Here is a 26800-nt window from a genome sequence, read left to right on the forward strand (position 1 = left end):
AAAAAAAAAAAAAAAAAAAAAAAAAAAAAAAAAAAAGGCAGGCTGAGACTAAAGCAGGGGAGATTTTAAAAAATGGACTAGAACCACACAGACAAGTCTTAAATGTTCAATCATGTCAGGCTGATATTTGAAGGAAAACAGGTGCCAACTATGTACCCACCTGCAGAGCTCGCCATCCCTGAGACTCTTCACCGTGGAAGAAAGGGAATTTTTTTGTTCTTTAAAAACCTGATATTTCATGTTCCACATTAAGGGTTGACTGGAGAACCTGAGGTACTGTACAGAGACCAGAGGAAGGCTTTGATCCTAAGCCTGCAACCCTAAGAGAAGAATGAGCCCATGAGTTACAGCCTGTGGGTTCTTCCACATGCTATTTCCTGTACCTGGAATGTATTCTTTCCTGACCCAGAAAATTCCCTCAGGGATTCCTCTTCCAGGAAGTCTTCCCTGAGTCTGTCACCTCTTCACCCTCACTCCTTCTGCATGCTCCCCAAACCCCTGCAATTCTCTACTGTGGGTGCTTACCCAGTGCACTGTAGTCCACTCTGGCTTTTGTATCTCCTTAACTAGCAGCTCTGTCTTTTTCATTTTGGATTCCCAGACCTACCAGAGAGCCTAGTGCTTGCCAAATGCTGGGAAAATACTTATTGAAAGGATATTGACTACTCAATGTTAGCCACAAGGCCCCTCAGACAGTCTTGCCATAGGAAACGTCAATGGGAGAACCATTTGGAATTATATAGAGAGACGGGGTGGGGAACTTATGGATTTGTTGTTTTTTGTTGTTGTTTGTTTGTTTGGCTAAACTCACAGCAATAGGTGTTAGAGTCATACAAGGGTTACAACAGCACACAAGAGCCCACTTATGACTAGAAATTTCTTCTAGAATTCCTTTCAAAGCATGATTCTCCTGCTGTGTTTGGGGTGGGGAATGTGTGGCAGTGGTGAGGGGACAGAATCCTGCCTCTAGGACACAACTCTGGAGGGGACATGTACCAAGAAAGCTCACCTTGGGAACCTGGGATGGAGGTAGGCATCTGTTAGAAAGAGAGACTAAGGATTCTGGTCACACTATCAAAACTAATACCAGAAACCAGATCAACACACCCAACATCCCCATTCCCAACCACACTCATCTATGCTGGAGATGATTATCCCCACACCCCTCCTATGTTACTCTTCCTGAGCCATTGGAGTGCCAGAATAAACATAACCAACTAGAAGACTTCTGCAGAATGGAAAAGGATGGAAGATTCCAGACCAGAAAGGCCAAGGACAGCAGATAGACACTGAATGTTGAGATTTGTCAGTGGAGTGCTGCAAGACAGGATGCAAAGTTATGACAGGTGTCTTTGCTTCTAGAGAGGCTTTGCAGACATACATTTTATCCCACCCTATCCTGCCCCACCCCTGGGTGTGTAAGTACTCCTCCTTCTTGTTCCCACAGCATTCTGTGTTCACTTCAACAGTGGTGCTTTTCATACCGTTTATGGTTGTCTGTCTGCTCATGTGTCGTTCAGCTTCTCTGAACTGGAAGTTCCTGGCAAAGCAGGGACTATGATCTTTTTCTTTGTATCCCCAGGGTCCAGCTCAGCATCTGGCTCACAGTAGGCACTCAGTGAATGTTGATGTGAACAAATGAACTGATTCAAAGAAGTGTCTCTTGAAGTTGCTTCTTTCCAATCTAGCCAACAAATGCAGTATTCCAAATGGAGGTACCAGAGATCACATCATCTTCAGCTTTCTGCCACAGATCCACATGAAGAATCACACATGGTGCAGCTAAAATCCTTAATGTTAGATAGGACTTTGCATTAGACACTTTAAAATGTGATGTCTGGCTTTGAAGAGGGCGTATAACACAAATTTACTGTGCATCAATCTCACTAATGGAAAATAAACAATAGCCCATAAATCATCTTTCTTCAAGTGTAATGTGTTTAGGATAAAAGTTGATTGGTCAGTGTTAAAATATATGTAAATTTTAGCCTTTCCAGAGCCCATGACAATGTCTGAAAAAAAGCTTTTAAAAATGAGTAAGTACAAAGTTATTTGTTACAGCATTTAAAAATATCATATGATTGGAAACAACCTAAATGTTCATCAATACGGGACTAGTTAAAAAATGTATAGTACATCATCATTCATGTAATGGGATACTATGAAGTTGTAAAAAAAAAAAATAGAGAATAAAGAAGTGTTTTGCTGACCTAGAACAATCTCCAAGATACATTGTTAAGATGTAGAACAATGTGTTACATACTGCTGTGTGTTAAAAGGCTGAAAGGGAATATCTATGTATTTGCTTGAAGGTGCATAAAAGCATCCCAGGAAGATACATAAGAAACTGACAACACTGGTTAACAATGGAAGACTGAAAGGAAGAGATGGGGAAAAAGACTGCATTACATACTCTTTCATACTCTTTCATTTACATTTTAGACCATGTGAATGTATTATTTAGTCAAAATAAATATAAAAGGAAGAAACCACAACAACCATAGGAAATACAAAAAGTGACATCAATGTGACATAAATTTTGACAAGCAAGAAAGGCCATGAATTTGGACTAACAGAGAGATCAGAGCAGTAAACACTGCAATTCAATAAGTTGTAAGAGTATGCTCTCCCAAAGAAGCATTAATCACAGAGTCAATGAATGTGAAGAGCAGGGGTGGGCTATGAGGCAGTCATTGAAAAGCCGCAGTGGAAACAGCTGGGACAGGTGGCCCTCTACCTCTCTCTCCTTTCCCCCAGTGGACCATTTGTTAGGAGCAGCATTTGACCTTGGCCCTCAAGCTAAAGTTGCCTAGAGAGGGCTCTAGGAAAGATGCTGAGACCTCCACAACAGATAGGACAAAACCAAAAGGAAAACCAGTATTAGTCAAGAGTGAAACCTTCTACAAGGCTCCGCCCCCAGAGAAAAGCCCTCCTTACTTCATCAGTTGTGGGGGTCCCTGGTCTTCCTGCCTCTCCACCCACATAACCTAAAGGGAAGCCTGACTGTTGACATTTCCTACCCACTTAAACAGAACCCACAGTCAGCCCTCCCATTCCGGAGAGAGGTTTGTGGGGGAAACAGATCAACACAATTGCAGAGGAAACTCATGCCATCTACCCATAATAACCAACACAGGTTTTCATTCATAAATAAATAAATCGCCAAGCATTTGAGAAAATCTAGCAACATAATGAAAAGGAAAAATAAACAAATGGAACTGACCCAGAGGAAAGAGATAGAATTAAGGGAATTGAAGAAAATGTAAATATATTCCGACACATATTGCTCGAAAAGCTAGCCAAGCACTATTCTCCCAGGTTAGAATGGTTTACAACTTCCCCTTCCATCTCTATAAAATAATATTTAGTAATTTGGCAAATATTTACTGATGCCTTACAATGTGTCACAACTCCTTACAATGTGTCACAACTCCTTACAATGTGTCAGGAACCAAAGGTTCTGTTTTTTTTTTTTTTTTTTTAATTACATTTTTCCTCTAATAGTTAATGGTAGAAAAACCAGACAAGTCCATTATGATATGATGTGGCAAATGCTATGATAGATTAAGCACAGAAGAGTTGGGGCACAGTGGCTCATGCCTGTGTAATCCCAGCACTTTGGGAGGCCAAGGCATGTGGATCACCTGAGGTCAGGAGTTCAAGACCAGCCTGGCCAACTTGGTGAAACCCCGTCTTTACTAAATTTACAAATATTAGCCAGGCAGAGTGGTGCACGCCTGTAATCCCAGCTGCTCGAGAGGCTGAGGCTGGAGAATCACTTGAACCCGGGAGGTGGAGGTTGCAGAGAGCTGAGATTATGACACTGCATTCCAGCCTGGGTGACAAAGCAAGACTCCGTCTCAACAACAACAACAAAAATATTAAGTACAGAAGAGAGCACCTTGTCAGCTGGAGCGGAATATTTCATTGAAACATTAATAGGTGGCCGGCACTGTGGTTCACACCTGTAATCCCAGCACTTTGGGACACAAAGGCTGGCGGATCATGAGGTCAGGAGTTTGAGACCAGCCTAGCCAATATGGTGAAACTCCGTCTCTACTAAAACAATTTTAAAATTATCCAGGCGCGGTTGCGCATGCCTGTGGTCCCAGCTACTTGGAAGGCTGAGGCAGGAGAATCGTTTGAACCTGGGAGACGGAGGTTGCAGTGAGCCGAGATCGCTCCATTGCACTCCAGTCTGGGCGACAGAGTGAGACTTTGTCTCAAACAAACAAACGAACAAAAAACATTAATAGATAAGACAGGAGGGAATTAGCCTGGGCACAGGAATAGCATTAATAAGCACAGCACATTTCAGGAAATAAAACTAGCTTAAAATGCTTGATGCTTAGGATTGAACGTGAATGAGTCATAGATGATGAGGAGAGAAATGTGGGCAGGGGTCAATTCATCTGCCTTGTTAAGAATCGAGACCCTTTCCTCTAGTCTAGAACTTTTCAGATATATTCAGGGAAAAGAACCCTCAGGAGGCCCTTCGTACAACAAACAAAATACTGATATATTTAACTCTTTCATATGTACTGGAAATAATTTTCCAAGCAGAAACTATGACTGTGTTCTGGGTTATCAATATAAAATCACAACCACAAGCATATTCACATCAAAACAAACTGTTGAAATATGATCCATTGTTTTCTTATTTTCCCTTGATATTTGCTAGCAGAAAATAGTAGTAGAAAAGGGTAACCGATATTTAAGAAAATTCTGTGTAAAATAACTGAAAATGAGACGTCAATCCACTAACTTAATTCTTTCTGTAAACTTAGAAAAAGATGGCCAATATTTGATTTTAGCTATAGGCACTTTCATGCACTCCTATACATGTATACATTTCTTGGAAACTAAATTTGATAACCATTTCTGGATGTGTTAGGCAGCTGAAGATGTTAAAAGGGAGCCCACTCCCTGTTAGGGAGAAACAGGCGTGAGAGGTTCTGAGACAAAGGACTTCTGATACAGAATCAGAAATCAAAACAACAGCCTAAATTGGGAATCTGGAAAGGTAGCCAATTGTGGCATTATGGTAGAGGACCAGGCAGAAGGATGGGAGAAAGAGAAGGCTTCAAGAATTGAGGTACAAACAGGGCATTCTGGAGTCAGTTGCTGTCAGTGTGAAAGATGGATGGGGTGGGGCAGAAAGAGAAACAAGAAGATAAGTTAGGATGGTACAATTCAGTAATCTACAAAAGAGAGGATATATGGGCCTGGAGATGATGGCAGGGGCCATGGAGAGAAGTGGTGGCAACCAAAGGTTTTGGAGGAAGAAGCCACTGGGAGTGGGGCAATCTGGGACAAGAGAGAGTGAAGAATCATGAGTGGATCCCAGATCTTTGACTTGTGCAATTAGGTGAGTGGTGAGACCATTCACAGAGATATGGAGAACCTTAAGGGAGAACAGGTCTGGATTGGAATTAGAGTGGGGAGATAAATTAAGTTTGGAGCATACCAAATGTGAGATGGCTTTGGGATATCCAAGTAGAGATTTTCAGAGGCAACTGTGCTTACAACTCTGAAGTTCAAGACTTCAGTTATAGATTTGAGATTTATCACAATGAAGGTGAGATTGAAACCCATGAAAGTTCCTGAAACCCATGAATCACCCAATGAAACCATGGAGAAGAAGAAGAGAGGGGAGGAGAGGAGAAGGGAAAAAGAAAGGAAATAGTGAGAAGGAACACCAAAGTTTTAAGGGGTATGAAGAGAAAAGAGGATAACATGAAGAAGGATTTTGAGAGGCAGAAGCCCTTAAGAATGGGGTGATATAGAATTCAAGCGGGGAGAGCATTCAGGAAGATGACAACAGGATAATAGGTCAACAGAGTAATAGAAAAGTCACTAAAAATAAACCCTAAGAAGTATTCAGCCAAAACTATTACTGAGCTAATAATGGTGGGATCAATTTCAGGGGAATATTGTGGGCAGAAGTCAGACTGTAGGAGACTGGGGATCAAGAAGTTGAGGCAAGGAGGTTGGACAACAACTGTTTTTTCAAGTTGATCACATGAACAAATCCTGACATTGTCTGCATCTTTGTGGTTCCTTCAGCATCCCCTCCCTCGGGTCTTGGCTGAGCTGATTGCAGGGCCCCTGCAGCTCTGGCACTCTCAAGTTGTATAAAACTGTCAGTGCAGAAGTCCTTGAGCCCATTTTGGCTCTCATGATAATTTTCCTTCAGTGGAACTAAGGTTACTTGTCTAAGAACCAAAGTTTCTGACTTGACTGATCAAAGTTCATCACGTGCATTGAAGCCACCTACTTGGCAGATGTAGTGAAAAGCTACATAGATCTGGGCCCAGGACAGGATGCTGGGGCGTGGGAGGGGAAGAAAGCAGGTGCTAACTATATAGATAGCATGCCTATCAGAGCAGTTTTTACGTTTCCTATTTGTCTCTCAAAACAATTTTATAGGAATCATCAAAGCAATTTTATCACGGTTTCTAGACCAGGTTTGGATGTGAGGTAGGGATTTCCACAGCTGCTTTTAGTTTGAAGGAAATCTGATAAGATGATGCAAAAGTCCTTCAGAAATGTGTAATCCTACACACTTCGGTGATTCAATTCATTGTCAAAACTTAATGTGTTTTAATATTGTTATTGTTCATTTGGTTTTACCAACATGTAAGGAGTTGGCAATTATTTGTAAAACTCATGTCTTAGGCTAAATAAATTCCAAAAAATTCAGGATGAGAATTGTTTATTGCTTAACGTGTTTCAAATTTCTTCCATGCACATCTTTATTAGATCTTCACGGCAACCTATGGGATAAGCAAGACAGGTGCAAGTGCCTCCTTTAGGTATGAGGAAACTGAGGTCTAAAGAGATGAAGAGATATGCCCAAGGCTCATAGCAATTTATTGGTAGAGCAAAGACTAGAATTCAGGTCTCTTAACTGCAGCCTATTTTCCCTATTCTGAACCATTACATCAGCATCAACAGTTATCTAATGGATTGGAACGGTGTACACAGGCAACTTAGCTACATCAAGCCACAATTTTTACTTTAACTTCAATTCCAGAATCTTGGCCTGATTTCCCTCAAGACCCTACTTATCTTTGCCTTTAAGAAATTTATTTTTCTTGCATTATCTTTCCAGCTAAATTTTATTTAGTAACCATCAGCATCCTTCTTTTGCCTTACGCCATGTAGACTTGACCTGAAAACCTGCCAGGCTTTCATTGAGTTTAGCGATTAAAGAAGCAAAGTTTTGAGAAGCAACTAGTTGATGGGACACCAGTCATAAACTCAATCCAAACTTTTGTTGACATGTGTTTCTTTCCCCATATACCAGGTTCCCGCTTGATATTAGTAAGATTGAAACTGAAATAAGTCTATTGCTGGTGGATGAATTTGTCACTTTCCTTGAAACTGGTGAACCCAAAAAGTTAGACAGTGATAGGAAAATACTGCCATTGTCTGTTAAGAAGTCTATGACATTTCAAGGCAAGAATGAATATATGGAAGAAGAAACTTGTTTCTTCTTTACTAACAAAAAGGAAAGCCTGGAAGTGAATGATATGGGTATAATTTAAAAAAAAAAAAAAAAAAGAAAGAAACCTTTACGTAACATTTTGCTGGGAGAGAAGACTACGAAGCACATTTTCCAGGAAGTGTGGGCTGCAACGATTGTGTGCTCTTAACTAATCCTGAGTAAGGTGGCCACTTTGACAGTCTTCTCATGCTGCCTCTGCCACCTTCTCTGCCAGAAGATACCATTTCAACTTTAACACAGCATGATCGAAACATACAACCAACCTTCTCCCCGATCTGCGGCCACTGGACTGCCCGTCAGAATGAAAATTTTTGTATTTACTTACTATTTTCTTATCACCCAGATGATTGGGTCAGCACTTTTTGCTGTGTATCTTCATAGAAGGTTGGACAAGGTAAGATGAACCACAAGCCTTTATTAACTAAATTTGGAGTCCTTGCTAATTCATAGGTTGGTTCTACCCAAACGATGGATGATGGTAGAAACCAAATAGAAGAATGGTCTTGTGGCATAATGTTTGTTGCCTAGCGATGAAGTCTCATATTCTTGTCTCTGGTTAGGATCTTGGGATCTGGAATCAGACTGCCTGGGTTCAAATCTTGGCTCTGCCCATGCCATCTCTGTTATCCTGGGGCAAGTGCCTCAGTTTCCACATCTGAGAAATGGGGATGGCATTGGTGTCCGTTTCATAGATTAAGTGAGTTTAGCCTTGTAAAGAGCTTAGAAGGGGGTCTGATACATAGTAAGCACTATGTACGCACTAGCTATAATTATTTGCTAAAGTTCTGCTTTAAAAGTAAGCTATTTTTTTATGGAGACAACTTTTTTCTTTTAAATTTCCAGCTAGGCAAGAAGAGCGTCAATTTGATCTAAAATTTCATAGTGCTTCAGATTAACATAGACGGATAAGTCCCAGAATTTGCAGTCTTTTAGTAAAAGTAGCATTCTCTGTGTAATTCTTCGCAAACACTGATTGTAGTTGCAAGATGCTCAGTTTCCCTCTGAGATGTTTTACACTTTTAAATGGTTAGACTTGCAGGAACAAAAGAGCAGAGTAACTTAGTAGGCTGTTTTGCATTCTTAGGAAAAGAAAACCATCAGGATTTATTTTGTTTTCATGAATTTTTTCACTTCCACTGAGGAGTATAATTAGCTGGTGTTGACAAAACACCAATCATAGATGTAAAGGAGAAAGTTGATTAGTTTTCTGGCTGTTCCTAAAATTCTGGATGCAGGAACTGTGGCTAGAAAGCATCTGGATGATTGCACTTTATCAGGGATACTTGAGTGTCTTCTCTTAGGATCTGGACCTAGAATTAATGTCATGAGATTTTTCTATCAGGATAAGGTGAGATAGTGAGGGCTGAAGTCATCCACTGGGTTATCCAAATTTTAGGTTTCACTGCTGAAAAACGAGGGGGCTTCTGGTCTGGTTGGTTATTTGTGTTTGGCCTGATGTGCTCTGTCAGTCAAATGTCTGGACATAGGCCTAGCTTCTAAAGGGGCAATAGTGACCTTGGTGGACTGATATTTACCATACTATTTACATGTGCTCTTAATGACAGCAAAAGCTGCCAGAGTAACTGAATCTTGTTTTGAATCTAAAAAATCTACTCTTAAAGCAAGAAAATGGTACAAAATTAGTTGACAATGCGAGTGAATTCTATACATTTAATTATTCTAAGACATTGGAAAATAAAATATCTTGTTACTTTGAGGATAAAAGATGATTTCTTTAAAAATGCAAATGTTTTCTACAAATACTAAAGTTTAAAAGGGAGAGAGATGTATTAGGAATTCATTAACTGTACACATTGCAAATACTTCTTTTTATTAAAGCACTGCTCAAAACACTAATGCAGTGGGGCAATTAGCTCTGCAGAAAACTATTTTCTAGGCTGATGTTTATAATGACCAATCATTACTGAAGCAATGAGAAATGTGACAATTACAGAATATTGCTGCTATAGTATGTTGAAAAAAATATGCATTTTGTAATGAACATTTAGTAGAATAGCTCTGATTTCTACCTGGAGTTTCTGATAACGTGACATCTTAATTGCTGGCTTTTATAGATTTTTAAACTGCAAATACAAAATAGCAATCAGCCAATATAATAACTTATTATTCCCCATTTATGCCTGAAAGTCCTCCTCTTGTTGATGCCATGGAAATGAATGTAGAGACAGATATCATTAGCTGTATTCTCCTTCCGAATGACATTTATCATATCCTTGTTATTTCAAAATAGATAGAAGATGAAAGGAATCTTCATGAAGATTTTGTATTCATGAAAACGATACAGAGATGCAACACAGGAGAAAGATCCTTATCCTTACTGAACTGTGAGGAGATTAAAAGCCAGTTTGAAGGCTTTGTGAAGGTAAGGAGCTTAGTTGCTGGTAAAAGTGTCATTGAAATGTTCTACTACATTTTCTAGATTGGGAAACTGACAATGCCAATGTTTAAAGATTGGTTACAGACACAGACACACACACACACATGCATATATACACTCATACATGGGTGTGTGTGTGTGTGTGTGTGTGTTAAAAAAATAAAAAAGACACTCTCTGGGGAAAATACACCCTTAGGGGCACAGTCAAACATATTTGTGAGCTTACATATATGCAGCTACCACTAGGCAAAATGATAAAGTCCACCAAGCTTGGTTTTTGCATTTCTGTGTCTCCCCATCCAAACCTTGATGCTCTCCCACTGGGGACCCATGGTCTGATCCCCATTTCCCAGGGAAGCAATAGCCATCGACAGCTGCCGTGGCAGCAGGCCACAAGTGAAGGGACTCCTGAAGACTGGTAACAGTCTATGGTGCTTCTCTGATGATGGAATTTTAGATGTCCTGACAGTAAGATCTTTCCCTTTCACTGGGGAGAGAGGTGCGGGGAGTAAATAATAGACATTCTCAGTGCCGCTCAAACCAGGTTCTATATAATATCACTTGCTCATGAAGCCCACCCACTCTATGACCGGTCATGACCAGAGGCACAGAGGGTTCAAAGACTTTTAGCCCACCAGGCTGGTAGCCAGCATGAAGTCACTGCAGTGACTATGGCTTATAACAGATACCTAAAACAAGAATTTTTACAACCTTTACATTAATTCCATCGTGACAGACATGGGGTCTAGGGGCTCTTCTCCTGAGGCAGAACATCAAGATTTCTTTCTGCCTATGTCCCTCTCAGAACACTGAGTCAAATACCCTTGGGCCTCGGCTCACTTAGGGGTCATTTCTAGGAGGCAGCACTCAACATTGACGACAGTTCTGGGCCAGATGGGTGGGTACCTGGGTAAACCAACAGGAATTAGTTCTCACATATAGATTATGTGTAATTTAATGCAGGCATAAAATGTTTAAGATCTTATTTCTGATCTTATTCCTCCCCTCCTGTACTGTCACGGAGGTGTCATTTTAATTCATTAGTGAAGACTCTAACAGCTTATTCCTGAGTTACCTATGGAGATCAGAATGCAGCTGAAATCCGCTGCTCACTTTCAGGTTCTTTACACTAATCTAGGTTTTAGATGAAACTCCTAAACCCTTTCTTTGCAAGACTGGCCAGCTAGGAAAACGATTTGAGTTTCTTCTGTTCTTTGAGGATTTGGGCCAGTATTACAGAGTATTGGAAGGTGTTACGAGATTAAATGTGAATAAAGGCACTTTCAAAACAATGGTTAATAATCCAAATAACAGACTGAATGTGCTTGGCTGTGTGACTTTGAGTAAATAACTTCACCTTTCTGGGCCTCAGTTTTGTCATCTATAACATGAGAAGACAGATTATCTGTAAGGGCACTACTAGCTCTGACATTCTATAATTATGTGATAAGCCTTCAGTTCCCTCCAATGGCAGTGAGAGTGGCTTGTCAGTCCCCCTCGTTTCTTACAGAGACTTTTACAGTTGAATTGTCAATTCCTCACATCAATATTTCGGGTTGGATATGTACGTAAAGCTCCCAAAATCAGCTACCAAGGATAGGAGTAAGGAAAACAGTCAGTTTGGCCTCCCTGCTTATGCTTGTATGAAAAAAGTGACAGCTCCAATGTTTCATATTCTTAAAAGGCAGATCTTCTCAGGCATGTCAGCCAGGGCCCCAGGAATCTCCTCCTTACACACAACTAAGGAGGCCCCTTGTCTCTACTGCAACAGGTGTGGAACCCTGGTCAACACCACCCATACCTAAGATTATGCACAATGAGTAGATACAAAGTCCTCCAGCTACCCAATCCTCCCCCAATGACGGATCCCCTTTCCAATACAGTTTCCCCCAAATTGCTCACTCTAAAACAATATTTTAGATTTTGAAAAAACTCAATAGGCCAATTATAGAATAGCTCCAGATTGGATTCATATTTTCTCAGCTAATGTTAGCAGGCTTTCTTTCCGGGCCACAATCTGGCCGCACCTAAGCAACCTAAAGTTTGAATTTGGGGTCTTTGAATCACCCTAGGGCTTGATGAGGTCTTAGAAGTCATCAGATCCAATTCTCAATCCACAGCTTCAGGCTTCTCTCCACCTCCTGACTAAGTGGTCATCCAATCTCTGTTTGAACATCTCTAATGACAAGGAACTCATTATCTCTGGAGGCAGGTAGCACCAATCTGTCATTTTGGTATTCAGGGCTCAAGTGAGGGTAAGCAGAGGTATTATTTTGAGTAGTATAATTTCATATTAAAACTTACAACCCACCCCACCTCTGCTAGAATATTCAGTTCCAGGATTATTTGCCCACCAATGCCTGCGATGCCTTTGAGAGAGTCAAAGCGTTTATATATCAAGTTAAAGGGCAACCTGTCCATACCTGCCACATGGAACTCCCACTAAGAGAGAAATAACTCATTCTGGATTTTCTGAAAGTCCACTTTAAAAAGTATTTCAGTTGAGGTGGGGAGTGAAGCAAGAAAACAAAGGCTCTGGGGAGTGTGGCTGGGGGAAGTTCACGGAAAGGCTAGGCTGGGCTCATGAAACACAAGCTTTGCTGACTTCATGTTTTCATCTTGGCCAGGCTTCAACACCAATGCAACAACTTAGCCTAAAAGTATCTCAACCTTGATCACCACACTCTACTTTTTGAAAAGACACTAAATAGTCATTTGTTTACTTGTGATCTCACAAACATTTTCCTGTCACCACATCTTCATAGCGCTGCGCTTCAGCTCAAATGGAAAGTTGAAGCTCTGGGGCCCATGTGAGTGTTCTGAAGCTCAGGTTCCCCTGGAGGCTCTGTGAACTACACCCTTAAATCTGGCAACTGAGCTGAGCCTACAGCCAGCACTCAACAGTGACAACACAAATTCCTTCTCGGGGAGGAAAGAAAAGGAAGGGTCCTGTAGACAACTGATTCCAGGAGTGGGAAGGAGCACAGGACTATGATTTCATAAGATGTGAAAATACTACTGTCTTCTTCCCTTGTGTTCAGAGGATAGACAGATGGAATAAGCTAAGCCCAGCCTATGAATGTCATCTCACAGTTTCCACAAAACCTCAGCTTCTTTGGGTGACCTCATACTGACCAGTTAAGCCCTCCAGGCCTTTTGTTCGGTCTCTTTAAAATGGCAGCAATAGCCTTTATTATCTTCCAACCTGTGTTGATGGAAGTTCTTGTTAGCTTCTTTAAATACCTGTAGGCTTCCTTCAGTTTATAAGTGAAAAGAAACCTTTTAAGAAGTGTTGCATTTGCCTTTGAACATCAGCACCATTGGGAGATGACCTGTGTTTCCTAAATGCTGATTATTCTAAATAAATACAGTTCACCTATCAACAAGAGAATCTCTTCAGTCCATTGAAAGGGATAGAAAATTAAAATGTCTGAGGGTCTTTTCATAGCCTGGCATTTCTCTCCCAAGGTCAAACTTACTATTATCTTTTCCTACAGGATTTCAGACCAAATTTATTCTAATAGATACACACCATGCTTTATGTTTAATAACATTCCATACGCCAGTTCCCAGGGTAGAATCATCTCCCCATTCAACATTATTTGTCAATATCTGTCAAAGCCAAGGAGGTTGGGGTCATAGGAAGGGTCAGGATCACAGCCTCTGGTCTGGAGAGAACACTGGAATGGAGATAATAAGGCCTGGATTTTACTTCCAGATTCTTCCCTGTCTTTCTGGGTTGTCGGCTCACCTGTCAGATCCATGGACTCCGAATTGGCAGGATGGAATTAATGACAGGATCCGAGTGTGTATTATAATCCTCACCAGAAACAGACAACAGAGTAATGACAGATGCAAAACGAATGATAACTTTAAAACCCCACAGCAGAACCCCTGTCAAAATGACCTTTTGCAATGATTCTTATTTTAGGATATAATGCTAAACAAAGAGGAGAAGAAGAAAGAAAACAGCTTTGAAATGCAAAAAGGTAGGTTTGCTATTTATTAATTTCTATGAATGCCTAAAAACTAAAAGGAAGCTTTAGGCTGATCATATTGAACAACCCAGTGTTGTTGCATCAGGGAACTTTTAGCCCTGGAAATAAAACAGGAACACAATTGTCAAATTGACACATTCTCTGGTCCCTGTGATTTGGAAAGACTTTGTACATATATATTTATGAAGAAAGGATATGTTCCTTTAATGCCAATGATACCAAATCTGAAGAAATCCCATTATGTTCAGTACCTTAATAGAAGCAACCATATAGCCTGGTACCACCTACAGTGGAATGAGAAGACAGGAAAGTCATCATTTGGTAACAGTGGCATTCATCACTCACTGATAACAGTTTTTCATGGGGCACAGTGGCCGGTGGAGCCCCTGGGATCAAGGAGTGACAATGTCACAGTGTTCTATTATTTGCCCTGTTCTTAAAGTCAGAGCATCCTGAATATCTCAGGGTTGGAAGAGACCTTGACAGTTCTCAAATCCACCACCATCCCCACAACAAAAATCTCCTTCACAATAGCACTGACCATCCAGCCTCTGATCAAACATGTCTAGGAATGAGGCACCTTCCACCTCATAAGGCAGCCTGATCCATCTTTGAATGGCTCTAATAATACTAAGATTACTATACTACTCGAGAGAAGTCTTTCCTCTTCAAGTCAAACTTTGTTCCTATAATCTCCACTCACTGGTCCCAGTTCTGCTCTTTGAGGCCATAGTAAACAAAGTATAATTGCTCTCCTACCCAGCAGCTGTCCAGATATGGAAGACAGCAATCATGGCCACCAAGCCTTGATTGAGCTTTTTCTTCTCCAGGCTGAAGATCCCTGATGTCTTCCACTGTTTCTCCTATGACCCTTTCCAGGCCCTTTCCTTTGCCACACACCTCCTTTTCATGGACACACTAACTTTTTCGTGTTCTTTTAGAATTTGGTTCCGCCAACCAATACAATAATGCCTGACGTAACTTCAGCAGCAGATTATGGGAAAGAGCTGGTGTTGTTAGAGAGAATATTATATCACAAAGTGGGTGAACACGATGTCATGGCCTCTGCAAACTTAATACACGCAAAAACATACATACACACAGAGATAGAGATACTATTTTCTGAGGCAAAGAGAGTACTCAGAACTTGCCTTAACTGTTGTTCTGGATCCTAAATGGTCATCTGACTTCCATGAAGGTTTTATCTTCAGAATGACTGCAAGATATGTTGAGTAATAGTACCATGCTGTCTGTTAATTACAGAGAAATCTGAGGAAACAGTTTATGCAGATGCTGTCTAGAAGTCTTCAGGAAAATTATAACATTAAACAAACTTGTCATTTAAGTCATGCAATTTAACTCAACATTTATTGCCCAACATCAGGCTCATACTGGACAAAAAGAAACTTCCACACAGCCTCTGCCCTTAGAAGATTGGGACATCTCATTAGGGAGCAGGGCTTTAACACAAGAAATAATGAAAGATAGATTCAATAGTTTGGCCAGTTGCTTGACCAAATCAGAAACCATAAGAATCTTACTAAGCGTACAGACTTTGGAGCCCACTAAAATCCCCAGTGTATGGAGTTGTTCCTAAAAGCAACATTCACAGTATGTTTAATGAAGACCAGCGTTTTTAGCCTGTGTCAATCTATGCAAAATGGAATCGAGTATTGATCAACTATTAGGAGAATGAGATCAATGGAAACAGCCAATTCAATTACTCAGATATTAGAAACCAACTTTTCCTTCAGTGGGAGAGATTTCAGATCATTTTATCTTTCCTTTTACATAATCTATTTTTGCACAGTCTCTATTACACAGTTGTACAACTGAACCGAATAGTTTTGTGGGCAGTTTTTGCATTATTTTAGCCTGACAGTTTGTTTTTGGTTTCATTTCAGGTGATCAGAATCCTCAAATTGCGGCACATGTCATAAGTGAGGCCAGTAGTAAAACAACATCTGGTAAGTCACACAGCATCTGAGTGGTAGCCACCCACGGGGAAAGGCTGGGATGCCAAAGTCATGTTACCTAATGGTTAAACTCCTCTTTTCTCCTGGGACCCAATTTACAAACCTACCCCTACACTTCTCCTATTCCTTTCTTTGTCTTCAAAGTGAGTTCAAATGCACAGATGGGACTTAGAGGGACAAAAGGAGGTGGAGTGCAATCTCGATGTTCTCATTATGTTCTTGTTCAGTGGCTGATTCTAAATGATGAATTACTGGGTGGGTGGAGGGACCATTATTCTGACAACATAGAAGAAATGGCAGGTAGTGACCTCCTGACTGGGAGCATCCCTCCTCCTAACCCCTCTTCACTGTGTGGAAATGGGCCTCGTGGGGTATTTCCTGCCATCTGTCAATCCCTGTATGATTAAGCTTAGCCTCACTGAGGCCAACCTCAGGGAAATTAAAGGTAAAATCATTCTGTAAAGATCAATAGGTCCCAAGACGTTAGATTTTCCAATGAAGTAACAACAGACGACATATTGTGATCTTTTCAACTCTGAACGATTTTATTTCCACATACGTTCTGCCTCCATTCTAGCCTTTAGATATTTTTTCCCAAATGTTCACCTTGCAATAACTGGTGCCGGAGAATATGTCGTATCTGATAAATGGATGGAAACATGCACACTAACATAAAGTCCCCCATCAACATAAAGGCAAGAGCGTCAGAGGAGTCTTTCAAAAATTCAACAGAATTTTTTGAAAATTCTGTTACTCCATTACTCCGGAATGGAGTTCTAAATAGTACATGTGTGTGTGCATGTGTGTATGTGTGTGACAGAGAGAGAAAGAGAGACAGAGAGACAGAAAAGACACCACTTCATCTCTGAAGTGGCTTGGGCTTCCCAGTAAGTGTAACACATGGACAGTTATCATTATCGTGGATCATGGTACCAAAGTAAGAGCACTGAATAGGGAGTTTTTGAATGCTGGGATTCAAGGACCATGACCACCGCTTGCTGGGTGACCTTGAGCAAGACCCTTTACCTATGCGGCAGTTTTCTACTTCACCTACTTTACAGGGTGACTTTGAGTATCAAATCAGCTAATGTGGCCGAAAGTAGCTGTAAGGTAACACTACTTAGTTTACTTCACCATGGCTTAGATGTCAAAAGAGTGACATAAAGCCCCTCATTAATACCAGTTAGTTACACAATATTTAATAATTTTGTCAAGTACCCCTTCTCTCTTCTGGATCAGATGACAACAACAGAGCAATCTCCTAGAAGAATAGCTTCCCACTGGTCTTTTTTCACCTGTATCTAAACCCTTGCTCTTGGATATATTTCATAGAGCTCAGATTCTCCCAAAAGGCTCATAATGGATATCAGTCCTACAATATCTTACAGTCTGCATCACAATAGATTTCCAGTGGATCAGGTGGGAAGACAGTAACATTCCACCCTCACCCCAGTCCCAAACTTCTTCTTCCTACCTAGCCATACTGCTAAAATCTTGCCCTACATCCCATAGCAAGTACTAAAATTAGGTGAGGACGTACCAAAGTAAACTTACTGAACTAAAAGGTTGAGAACCTGCCCTTTTTTTCTCAATAAAATGGTTCAAAAGGGCAAACATTCTAATGAAGCATTGTTTCTGGAGTGGTCTGGAGGGCCCAGATCTGTCAGGCATTTTAGGATGTCTCTCTATTAGTAAAGGGTGAGTCTCAGCACGTGGGATCTTGTGCCCTGATAGACCTAAGACTATTGAATACGAATTATTTTTTTAAAAGCTCAAGGAAGCAAACACATCACTACTTTCACTTTTCCTCACCCCTCACCCCCATCAGTCAGTCTAGCTTTCTGTGGGAGCTGAGATTTGAAGCCGGGTGCACACACTTCTTTGAACCCACTCAACATCTCAGCCGAGAAAATGGCACACTGTTGGTGGGTACTCTGGCTTAGCCACAAGAATACTGGTACTTTCAAGTTGGTGGCGCCCACTACAATGGGAGATCAAAACATACCGTGAAATGAGCACACAGTTTATTTTCATACTTCCTTGCCTAATTTTAGTCCTTGCTGGGGGAGGCAGATCAGGTTTGCAACAGCATGATCAGGTAGGAAGAAATGGGGTCTTTTCTCTGTGCTGAGGCTGAGCTAGGTAGACTGACAACTCTTTGACCTTGTANAGTTTTTCATGGGGCACAGTGGCCGGTGGAGCCCCTGGGATCAAGGAGTGACAATGTCACAGTGTTCTATTATTTGCCCTGTTCTTAAAGTCAGAGCATCCTGAATATCTCAGGGTTGGAAGAGACCTTGACAGTTCTCAAATCCACCACCATCCCCACAACAAAAATCTCCTTCACAATAGCACTGACCATCCAGCCTCTGATCAAACATGTCTAGGAATGAGGCACCTTCCACCTCATAAGGCAGCCTGATCCATCTTTGAATGGCTCTAATAATACTAAGATTACTATACTACTCGAGAGAAGTCTTTCCTCTTCAAGTCAAACTTTGTTCCTATAATCTCCACTCACTGGTCCCAGTTCTGCTCTTTGAGGCCATAGTAAACAAAGTATAATTGCTCTCCTACCCAGCAGCTGTCCAGATATGGAAGACAGCAATCATGGCCACCAAGCCTTGATTGAGCTTTTCTTCTCCAGGCTGAAGATCCCTGATGTCTTCCACTGTTTCTCCTATGACCCTTTCCAGGCCCTTTCCTTTGCCACACACCTCCTTTTCATGGACACACTAACTTTTCGTGTTCTTTTAGAATTTGGTTCCGCCAACCAATACAATAATGCCTGACGTAACTTCAGCAGCAGATTATGGGAAAGAGCTGGTGTTGTTAGAGAGAATATTATATCACAAAGTGGGTGAACACGATGTCATGGCCTCTGCAAACTTAATACACGCAAAACATACATACACACAGAGATAGAGATACTATTTTCTGAGGCAAAGAGAGTACTCAGAACTTGCCTTAACTGTTGTTCTGGATCCTAAATGGTCATCTGACTTCCATGAAGGTTTTATCTTCAGAATGACTGCAAGATATGTTGAGTAATAGTACCATGCTGTCTGTTAATTACAGAGAAATCTGAGGAAACAGTTTATGCAGATGCTGTCTAGAAGTCTTCAGGAAAATTATAACATTAAACAAACTTGTCATTTAAGTCATGCAATTTAACTCAACATTTATTGCCCAACATCAGGCTCATACTGGACAAAAGAAACTTCCACACAGCCTCTGCCCTTAGAAGATTGGGACATCTCATTAGGGAGCAGGGCTTTAACACAAGAAATAATGAAAGATAGATTCAATAGTTTGGCCAGTTGCTTGACCAAATCAGAAACCATAAGAATCTTACTAAGCGTACAGACTTTGGAGCCCACTAAAATCCCCAGTGTATGGAGTTGTTCCTAAAAGCAACATTCACAGTATGTTTAATGAAGACCAGCGTTTTAGCCTGTGTCAATCTATGCAAAATGGAATCGAGTATTGATCAACTATTAGGAGAATGAGATCAATGGAAACAGCCAATTCAATTACTCAGATATTAGAAACCAACTTTTCCTTCAGTGGGAGAGATTTCAGATCATTTTATCTTTCCTTTTACATAATCTATTTTGCACAGTCTCTATTACACAGTTGTACAACTGAACCGAATAGTTTTGTGGGCAGTTTTGCATTATTTTAGCCTGACAGTTTGTTTTGGTTTCATTTCAGGTGATCAGAATCCTCAAATTGCGGCACATGTCATAAGTGAGGCCAGTAGTAAAACAACATCTGGTAAGTCACACAGCATCTGAGTGGTAGCCACCCACGGGGAAAGGCTGGGATGCCAAAGTCATGTTACCTAATGGTTAAACTCCTCTTTTCTCCTGGGACCCAATTTACAAACCTACCCCTACACTTCTCCTATTCCTTTCTTTGTCTTCAAAGTGAGTTCAAATGCACAGATGGGACTTAGAGGGACAAAAGGAGGTGGAGTGCAATCTCGATGTTCTCATTATGTTCTTGTTCAGTGGCTGATTCTAAATGATGAATTACTGGGTGGGTGGAGGGACCATTATTCTGACAACATAGAAGAAATGGCAGGTAGTGACCTCCTGACTGGGAGCATCCCTCCTCCTAACCCCTCTTCACTGTGTGGAAATGGGCCTCGTGGGGTATTTCCTGCCATCTGTCAATCCCTGTATGATTAAGCTTAGCCTCACTGAGGCCAACCTCAGGGAAATTAAAGGTAAAATCATTCTGTAAAGATCAATAGGTCCCAAGACGTTAGATTTTCCAATGAAGTAACAACAGACGACATATTGTGATCTTTTCAACTCTGAACGATTTTATTTCCACATACGTTCTGCCTCCATTCTAGCCTTTAGATATTTTTTCCCAAATGTTCACCTTGCAATAACTGGTGCCGGAGAATATGTCGTATCTGATAAATGGATGGAAACATGCACACTAACATAAAGTCCCCATCAACATAAAGGCAAGAGCGTCAGAGGAGTCTTTCAAAATTCAACAGAATTTTTTGAAAATTCTGTTACTCCATTACTCCGGAATGGAGTTCTAAATAGTACATGTGTGTGTGCATGTGTGTATGTGTGTGACAGAGAGAGAAAGAGAGACAGAGAGACAGAAAAGACACCACTTCATCTCTGAAGTGGCTTGGGCTTCCCAGTAAGTGTAACACATGGACAGTTATCATTATCGTGGATCATGGTACCAAAGTAAGAGCACTGAATAGGGAGTTTTGAATGCTGGGATTCAAGGACCATGACCACCGCTTGCTGGGTGACCTTGAGCAAGACCCTTTACCTATGCGGCAGTTTTCTACTTCACCTACTTTACAGGGTGACTTTGAGTATCAAATCAGCTAATGTGGCCGAAAGTAGCTGTAAGGTAACACTACTTAGTTTACTTCACCATGGCTTAGATGTCAAAAGAGTGACATAAAGCCCCTCATTAATACCAGTTAGTTACACAATATTTAATAATTTTGTCAAGTACCCCTTCTCTCTTCTGGATCAGATGACAACAACAGAGCAATCTCCTAGAAGAATAGCTTCCCACTGGTCTTTTTTCACCTGTATCTAAACCCTTGCTCTTGGATATATTTCATAGAGCTCAGATTCTCCCAAAAGGCTCATAATGGATATCAGTCCTACAATATCTTACAGTCTGCATCACAATAGATTTCCAGTGGATCAGGTGGGAAGACAGTAACATTCCACCCTCACCCCAGTCCCAAACTTCTTCTTCCTACCTAGCCATACTGCTAAAATCTTGCCCTACATCCCATAGCAAGTACTAAAATTAGGTGAGGACGTACCAAAGTAAACTTACTGAACTAAAAGGTTGAGAACCTGCCCTTTTTTTCTCAATAAAATGGTTCAAAAGGGCAAACATTCTAATGAAGCATTGTTTCTGGAGTGGTCTGGAGGGCCCAGATCTGTCAGGCATTTTAGGATGTCTCTCTATTAGTAAAGGGTGAGTCTCAGCACGTGGGATCTTGTGCCCTGATAGACCTAAGACTATTGAATACGAATTATTTTTTTAAAAGCTCAAGGAAGCAAACACATCACTACTTTCACTTTTCCTCACCCCTCACCCCATCAGTCAGTCTAGCTTTCTGTGGGAGCTGAGATTTGAAGCCGGGTGCACACACTTCTTTGAACCCACTCAACATCTCAGCCGAGAAAATGGCACACTGTTGGTGGGTACTCTGGCTTAGCCACAAGAATACTGGTACTTTCAAGTTGGTGGCGCCCACTACAATGGGAGATCAAAACATACCGTGAAATGAGCACACAGTTTATTTTCATACTTCCTTGCCTAATTTTAGTCCTTGCTGGGGAGGCAGATCAGGTTTGCAACAGCATGATCAGGTAGGAAGAAATGGGGTCTTTTCTCTGTGCTGAGGCTGAGCTAGGTAGACTGACAACTCTTTGACCTTGTAAAATTCAAGGCAAGTAAGGTATTCATGGTAATATTAGTAAACATTTGGTCTGAGTAACTTGGTATGTATAATTTATGATGTCAAATTTTGAAATCATTTGTGCCTTCTTAAGTTCAAGGCAAATTGGCTATAAGAACTCTAACAAGAGAAAGAAACTCACTGTGATCTCTTACTTTATTTAATCTTCATAAGTCTCTGAAATATGCTCCAATATGAGCCCAGTGTTGCAGATGAGGAACTGAAACTCAGGGAGATTTAGAGGCTTGCCCAAGCTTAAATAGAGCCTGGATTGGAACATGGCTCTGTCTGACTCTGAAGCCCATGGAAGGGGCCTTGAGAATCCATTCCTATACAAAGCCAGTATCCAACATTAAACTATATTTTTTGTCAGAATGTGAACCATGCTCTGCTTCACCTCACCATAAACTTTTCCTCTCTTTGTAACAGTACTACAGTGGGCTGAAAAAGGATACTACACCATGAGCAACAACTTGGTAACCCTGGAAAATGGGAAACAGCTGACCGTTAAAAGACAAGGACTTTATTATATCTATGCCCAAGTCACCTTCTGTTCCAATCGGGAAGCTTCGAGTCAAGCTCCATTTATAGCCAGCCTCTGCCTAAAGTCCCCTGGTAGATTCGAGAGAATCTTACTCAGAGCTGCAAATACCCACAGTTCCACCAAACCTTGCGGGCAACAATCCATTCACTTGGGAGGAGTATTTGAATTGCAACCAGGTGCTTCGGTGTTTGTCAATGTGACTGATCCAAGCCAAGTGAGCCACGGCACTGGCTTCACGTCCTTTGGCTTACTCAAACTCTGAACAGTATCACCTTGCAGGCTGTGGTGGAGCTGACGCTGGCAGTCTTCATAATACAGCACAGCAGTTAAGCCCACCCCCTGTTAACTGCCTATTTATAACCCTAGGATCCTCCTTATGGAGAGCTATTTATTATACACTCCAAGGCATGTAGAACTGTAATAAGTGAATTACAGGTCACATGAAACCAAAACGGGCCCTGCTCCGTAAGAGCTTATATATCTGAAGCAGCAACCCCACTGATGCAGACATCCAGAGAGTCCTATGAAAAGACAAGGCCATTATGCACAGGTTGAATTCTGAGTAAACAGCAGATAATTTGCCAAGTTCAGTTTTGTTTCTTTGCGTGCAGTGTCTTTCCATGGATAATGCATTTGATTTATCAGTGAAGATGCAGAAGGGAAATGGGTAGCCTCAGCTCACATTCAGTTATGGTTGACTCTGGGTTCCTGTGGCCTTGCTGGAGGGGGCCAAGCTTTAGAACGTCTAACACAGCGGAGAACCGAAAAACCCCACCCTGCCACCCACTCGGACAGTTATTCATTCTCTTTCCATCTCTCTCTCTCCATCTCTCTCTTTCAGTCTCTCTCTCTCTCTCTCTCTCTCAACCTCTTTCTTCCAATCTCTCTTTCTCAATCTCTCTGTCTCCCTCTGTTAGTCTTTTCTCTCCCCCAGTCTCTCTTCTCAATCCCTCTTTCTAACACACACACACACACACACACACAGTCAGGCCGTTGCTAGTCAGTTCTCTTCTTTCTACCCTGTCCCTATCTCTACCACTATAGATGGGGGTGAGGAGTAGGGAGTACAGCCCTGAGCCTGCCCACTCCTCATCACGAAATGACTGTATTTAAAGGAAATCTATTGTATCTACCTGCAGTCTCCATTGTTTCCAGAGTGAACTTGTAATTATCTTGTTATTTATTTTTTGAATAATAAAGACCTCTTAACATTATCGTTGTTGTTTGAGTACCTAAAGCTCCCAGTCAGGTTGGGAAAAGAGGAAGCACTTGGAGGGAATTTCCCCAACCTTTGTGATGTTTTCATAAACTTTGTTCTCAAGCTACTTATATTATAAAATATCTTGGTGGCAGCACGGTTTCTGGAAGTCTGTGACAGCCTTTGATGGATGATGTGCTAGCCTATTCAGTGAAAAGCAATCTAGGTCTTTATTTCCAGCTTCTTCTGAAAAAGTTGCAGGAGATTGATAGAACATTTTTTAATTAATCACAGCCAAGTGAGGCTGGAGGGGGTCCTTAAATGAGAAGTAGTGGCATAGCTTATTAATAGCTGTCTAGGTGGTTCCACTTAGGCAAGAGGAAATGGAGCTGGGAAAATCTGAGGCGAAGTATTGGTCCCCTAGTCTTCCACTGAAGTCAATGGAGCCATTTCTTGTCACCTCTAATAGAGGAATTTTTCGTGTAAGATACCCAGAGTGGAGTGTTCATCTTTACTGGGTAAGTCCTACATGCTCACTGTTGGTTATCTCCCTGGGTTCATGGTTTGAACTTAGCAGCACCTTCGAGCCACTAATGCCATGCTTTTTGTTCTCAACTGTCTCCTAGAATTTGCCTGCATCTCCAAAGGGTGGGCCTAGTCCTCAAACCTAATACATTCCAACAGAACTCTTAATTTTTCCCCCCACACAATGGGACCTGTGTTCAATGTTTCTCATTCCAGTGAATGGTGTCTTCATCTACCCTGTTTTTCAAGTCAGAAATTGGCTTGACTTCACTCTCATCACCCCCATGTTCAATCCCTCCAGCCTATACTCATCAACCCTATCTCTTAAGTAGTCCTTGAGTTAATCTACTTCTTTCTATCTCTACTATTGCTATCCCAGTCCCAACTATCACCATCTCTCTTCTGGAATAGTACGACAGCCTCCTAGATTCCCTGCCTCCACTCTTGCTCCCTTCCATCCATTCTCCATGCACAGCCAGTCCCCTGCTTCTTATGAATCTTGTAATAAAGACCAAAATAATATATTTCATCTCCTGCTGCCACCTCTCTCGGTCTATTAAGTTCTAGCCCTCAGTTCCTCTAAGCAAGGTTACAAATGCTTTCCTACCTTAGGGCCCTGGAATGCTGTTTTCTCTTCTTACAAGACCCATTTCTCTCCCCTACTGCACCCTGCACTTAGCAAGTGCGTCACAGCACTTATCATGGTTGAAGTTTTCCCTACTACACTGTGAGCTTCTTGAGGACCAAGACCTTGTCCCGTTCACCATGATACCTTCAGCGTCTACCACAGGACCCAGCATTGAATTGGCCCTTTATTTGGTGCATGAAGGAATAAATGAATGAATAAATACAGCTGCTTATAACTCAGTAGCCCAGGAAATAATTCCGTGTGTTGGCTGAGGCAAAAATTTGCAACACTGAAAGGATCCTTATTGTGTCAAAAATATCTAGATGATAAAAATGCACTCATGGAGCAAAAAATAACTGAGAATTATGCTGTAGCTAAAAATAAATAATGTTTTTATTATATATTTCATGATAATTTGCAAAATAATATGTTTGTCCCAAACTTCAACTGAACATTTTCAGCATTTTCCTATAAATGAAAAAGACTCGAGTACATTTCTGATCTACCTGTAATAGTCTGGTCATAAATTATCTAACTTAGTTCCATTTTTATAATCATGTGACTTCTGCCTTCTATCTAACGGGGAGGGTGGGAATGTTGGAAATACCCAATAATTTTTATTTCTAGGTAAAGAGAAAATAAACAAAGGATAAAATATTACTGCCTCTGTTACTTGATGATTAGCAAATGACCACAAAATGCAAACAGTGTGCTCTAGCAAGCTGTCAGAACGGGGCGCCCCCACTTAAACGGAAATGACATGCAAACTTTTGGGCTTCAGCAGGGAATACATTCTGTGCTACATTCAACTATTTTCACAGGGTCCATTGCCACTGTGTTGGGAACTGCACTGCTTTAGACTTTTAAAGTAGTCTGAAGTACTTTGAGACACAGAAACATGGAACTAAGTATGATTTTTATGTTCTTTTTCTCTGTGAACCACATCCCCATTAAAACAAAACAAAACAAAACCAGAAATGCTCATTGTAGTGTAGTAATTAAATCTGGAGTCAGACAGATATAGTCTTAATCTAGGCTCCACTATTAACCAGCTTTATAAGTACAGGCAAGTCATTTCACCTCCTCTAGTCCTCAGTGTCTTCATCTGTAAAGTGGGAATAAAAAGAAGACATGCTGGGCCAGGCATGGTGGGTCACGCCTGTAATCCCAACACTTTGGGAGGCCAAGGCAAGTGGATCACTTGCAGTCGGGAGTTCGAGACTAGCCTGGCCAACATAGCAAGACCCTATCTCTACTAAAAATACAAAAATTAGCCCAGCATGGTGGCACTTGCCTGTAATCTCAGCTACGTGGGAGGCTAAGGCAGGAGAATCACTTGTACCCGGGAGAGGGAGGTTGCAGTGAGCCGAGATGGCGCCAGTGCACTCCAGCCTGGGCGACAGAGCAAGACTGCATTTCAAAAAAAAAAAAAAAATTTATAAAGATTCAGTGAGATTGTCCACAGAAAGTCCCCAGCAGAATCTGTTCTCTGGAGAAGATCACCATGTAAGAAGCACTAAGGTGGGTCTCTACATGGTCCCCAGCACACCTGTCCGCATTCAGTGGTGCAAGTGGACAGTGTGCCATCTTAAATGGTTGAAACCTCTGAGACCAAAGAGGATGCCTGGCAACCCAGGTATACATGAGAGCCCTTGCTCATGTACTAGATCAAAGACCACACCCAATGCGAAGCAAAGTGAAACCAAAAAAAAGAAAGAAAGAAAGAAAAAGCAAACATTACAGTAGACCTGTGGATAGCAAAGACCCTTTTTTTATGGTATAGTTTTATTGTCAAAAACTGTTAAGTGCAGGGGGCTTGGAGTTGCCAAATTTTTTGGTAGGTTTGAGAAGATATATATGTGTGTTTGTGTGTATGTGTATATATATATATATGGACGGATTCTTACTCTGTCTCCAGGCTGGAGTGCAATGGCGCAATCTCTGCTCACTGCAACCTCTGCCTCCTGGGTTCAAGCAATTCCCCTGCCTCAGCCTCCCGAGTAGCTGGGGCTACAGGTGCGTGCCATCACGCCCAGCTAATTTTTTTTTTTTTTT

General features: G+C 41.3%; 1 protein-coding gene and 1 long non-coding RNA gene across 2 annotated transcripts in view; both read left to right on the forward strand.

The window, feature by feature from the left end:
• LOC108542674 (uncharacterized) overlaps positions 1-1918 on the forward strand; it is a 3213-nt gene extending 1295 nt beyond the window's left edge. The window contains exon 2 of the long non-coding RNA XR_001889335.1: positions 1583-1918. This is a non-coding gene — a long non-coding RNA (uncharacterized LOC108542674). The remainder of the gene's footprint in view (positions 1-1582) is intronic.
• Positions 1919-7581: 5663 nt separating this feature from the next.
• CD40LG (CD40 ligand) lies at positions 7582-22979 on the forward strand. Its single transcript, XM_017892778.1, has 5 exons — positions 7582-7904; positions 9762-9893; positions 13840-13897; positions 15811-15873; positions 22280-22979. Exons 1-5 carry the CDS (start codon positions 7752-7754, stop codon positions 22654-22656), a joined length of 783 nt encoding a protein of 260 aa, XP_017748267.1. The 5' UTR covers positions 7582-7751; the 3' UTR covers positions 22657-22979.
• The last annotated feature ends 3821 nt before the right edge of the window (positions 22980-26800 follow it).

This window comes from Rhinopithecus bieti, unplaced genomic scaffold (assembly GCF_001698545.2).
Source record: "Rhinopithecus bieti isolate Rb0 unplaced genomic scaffold, ASM169854v2 scaffold_23704, whole genome shotgun sequence".
Lineage (NCBI taxonomy): Eukaryota > Metazoa > Chordata > Mammalia > Primates > Cercopithecidae > Rhinopithecus > Rhinopithecus bieti.

Bases quoted from the DNA above. Each gene is read 5' to 3' on its own strand.
- CD40LG (XM_017892778.1), top strand. From the start codon at position 7,752: ATGATCGAAACATACAACCAACCTTCTCCCCGATCTGCGGCCACTGGA. The intron at 13,898-15,810 runs GTAGGTTTGCTA...GTTTCATTTCAG, and splicing joins CAGCTTTGAAATGCAAAAAG to GTGATCAGAATCCTCAAATT. The intron at 15,874-22,279 runs GTAAGTCACACA...TCTTTGTAACAG, and splicing joins CAGTAGTAAAACAACATCTG to TACTACAGTGGGCTGAAAAA.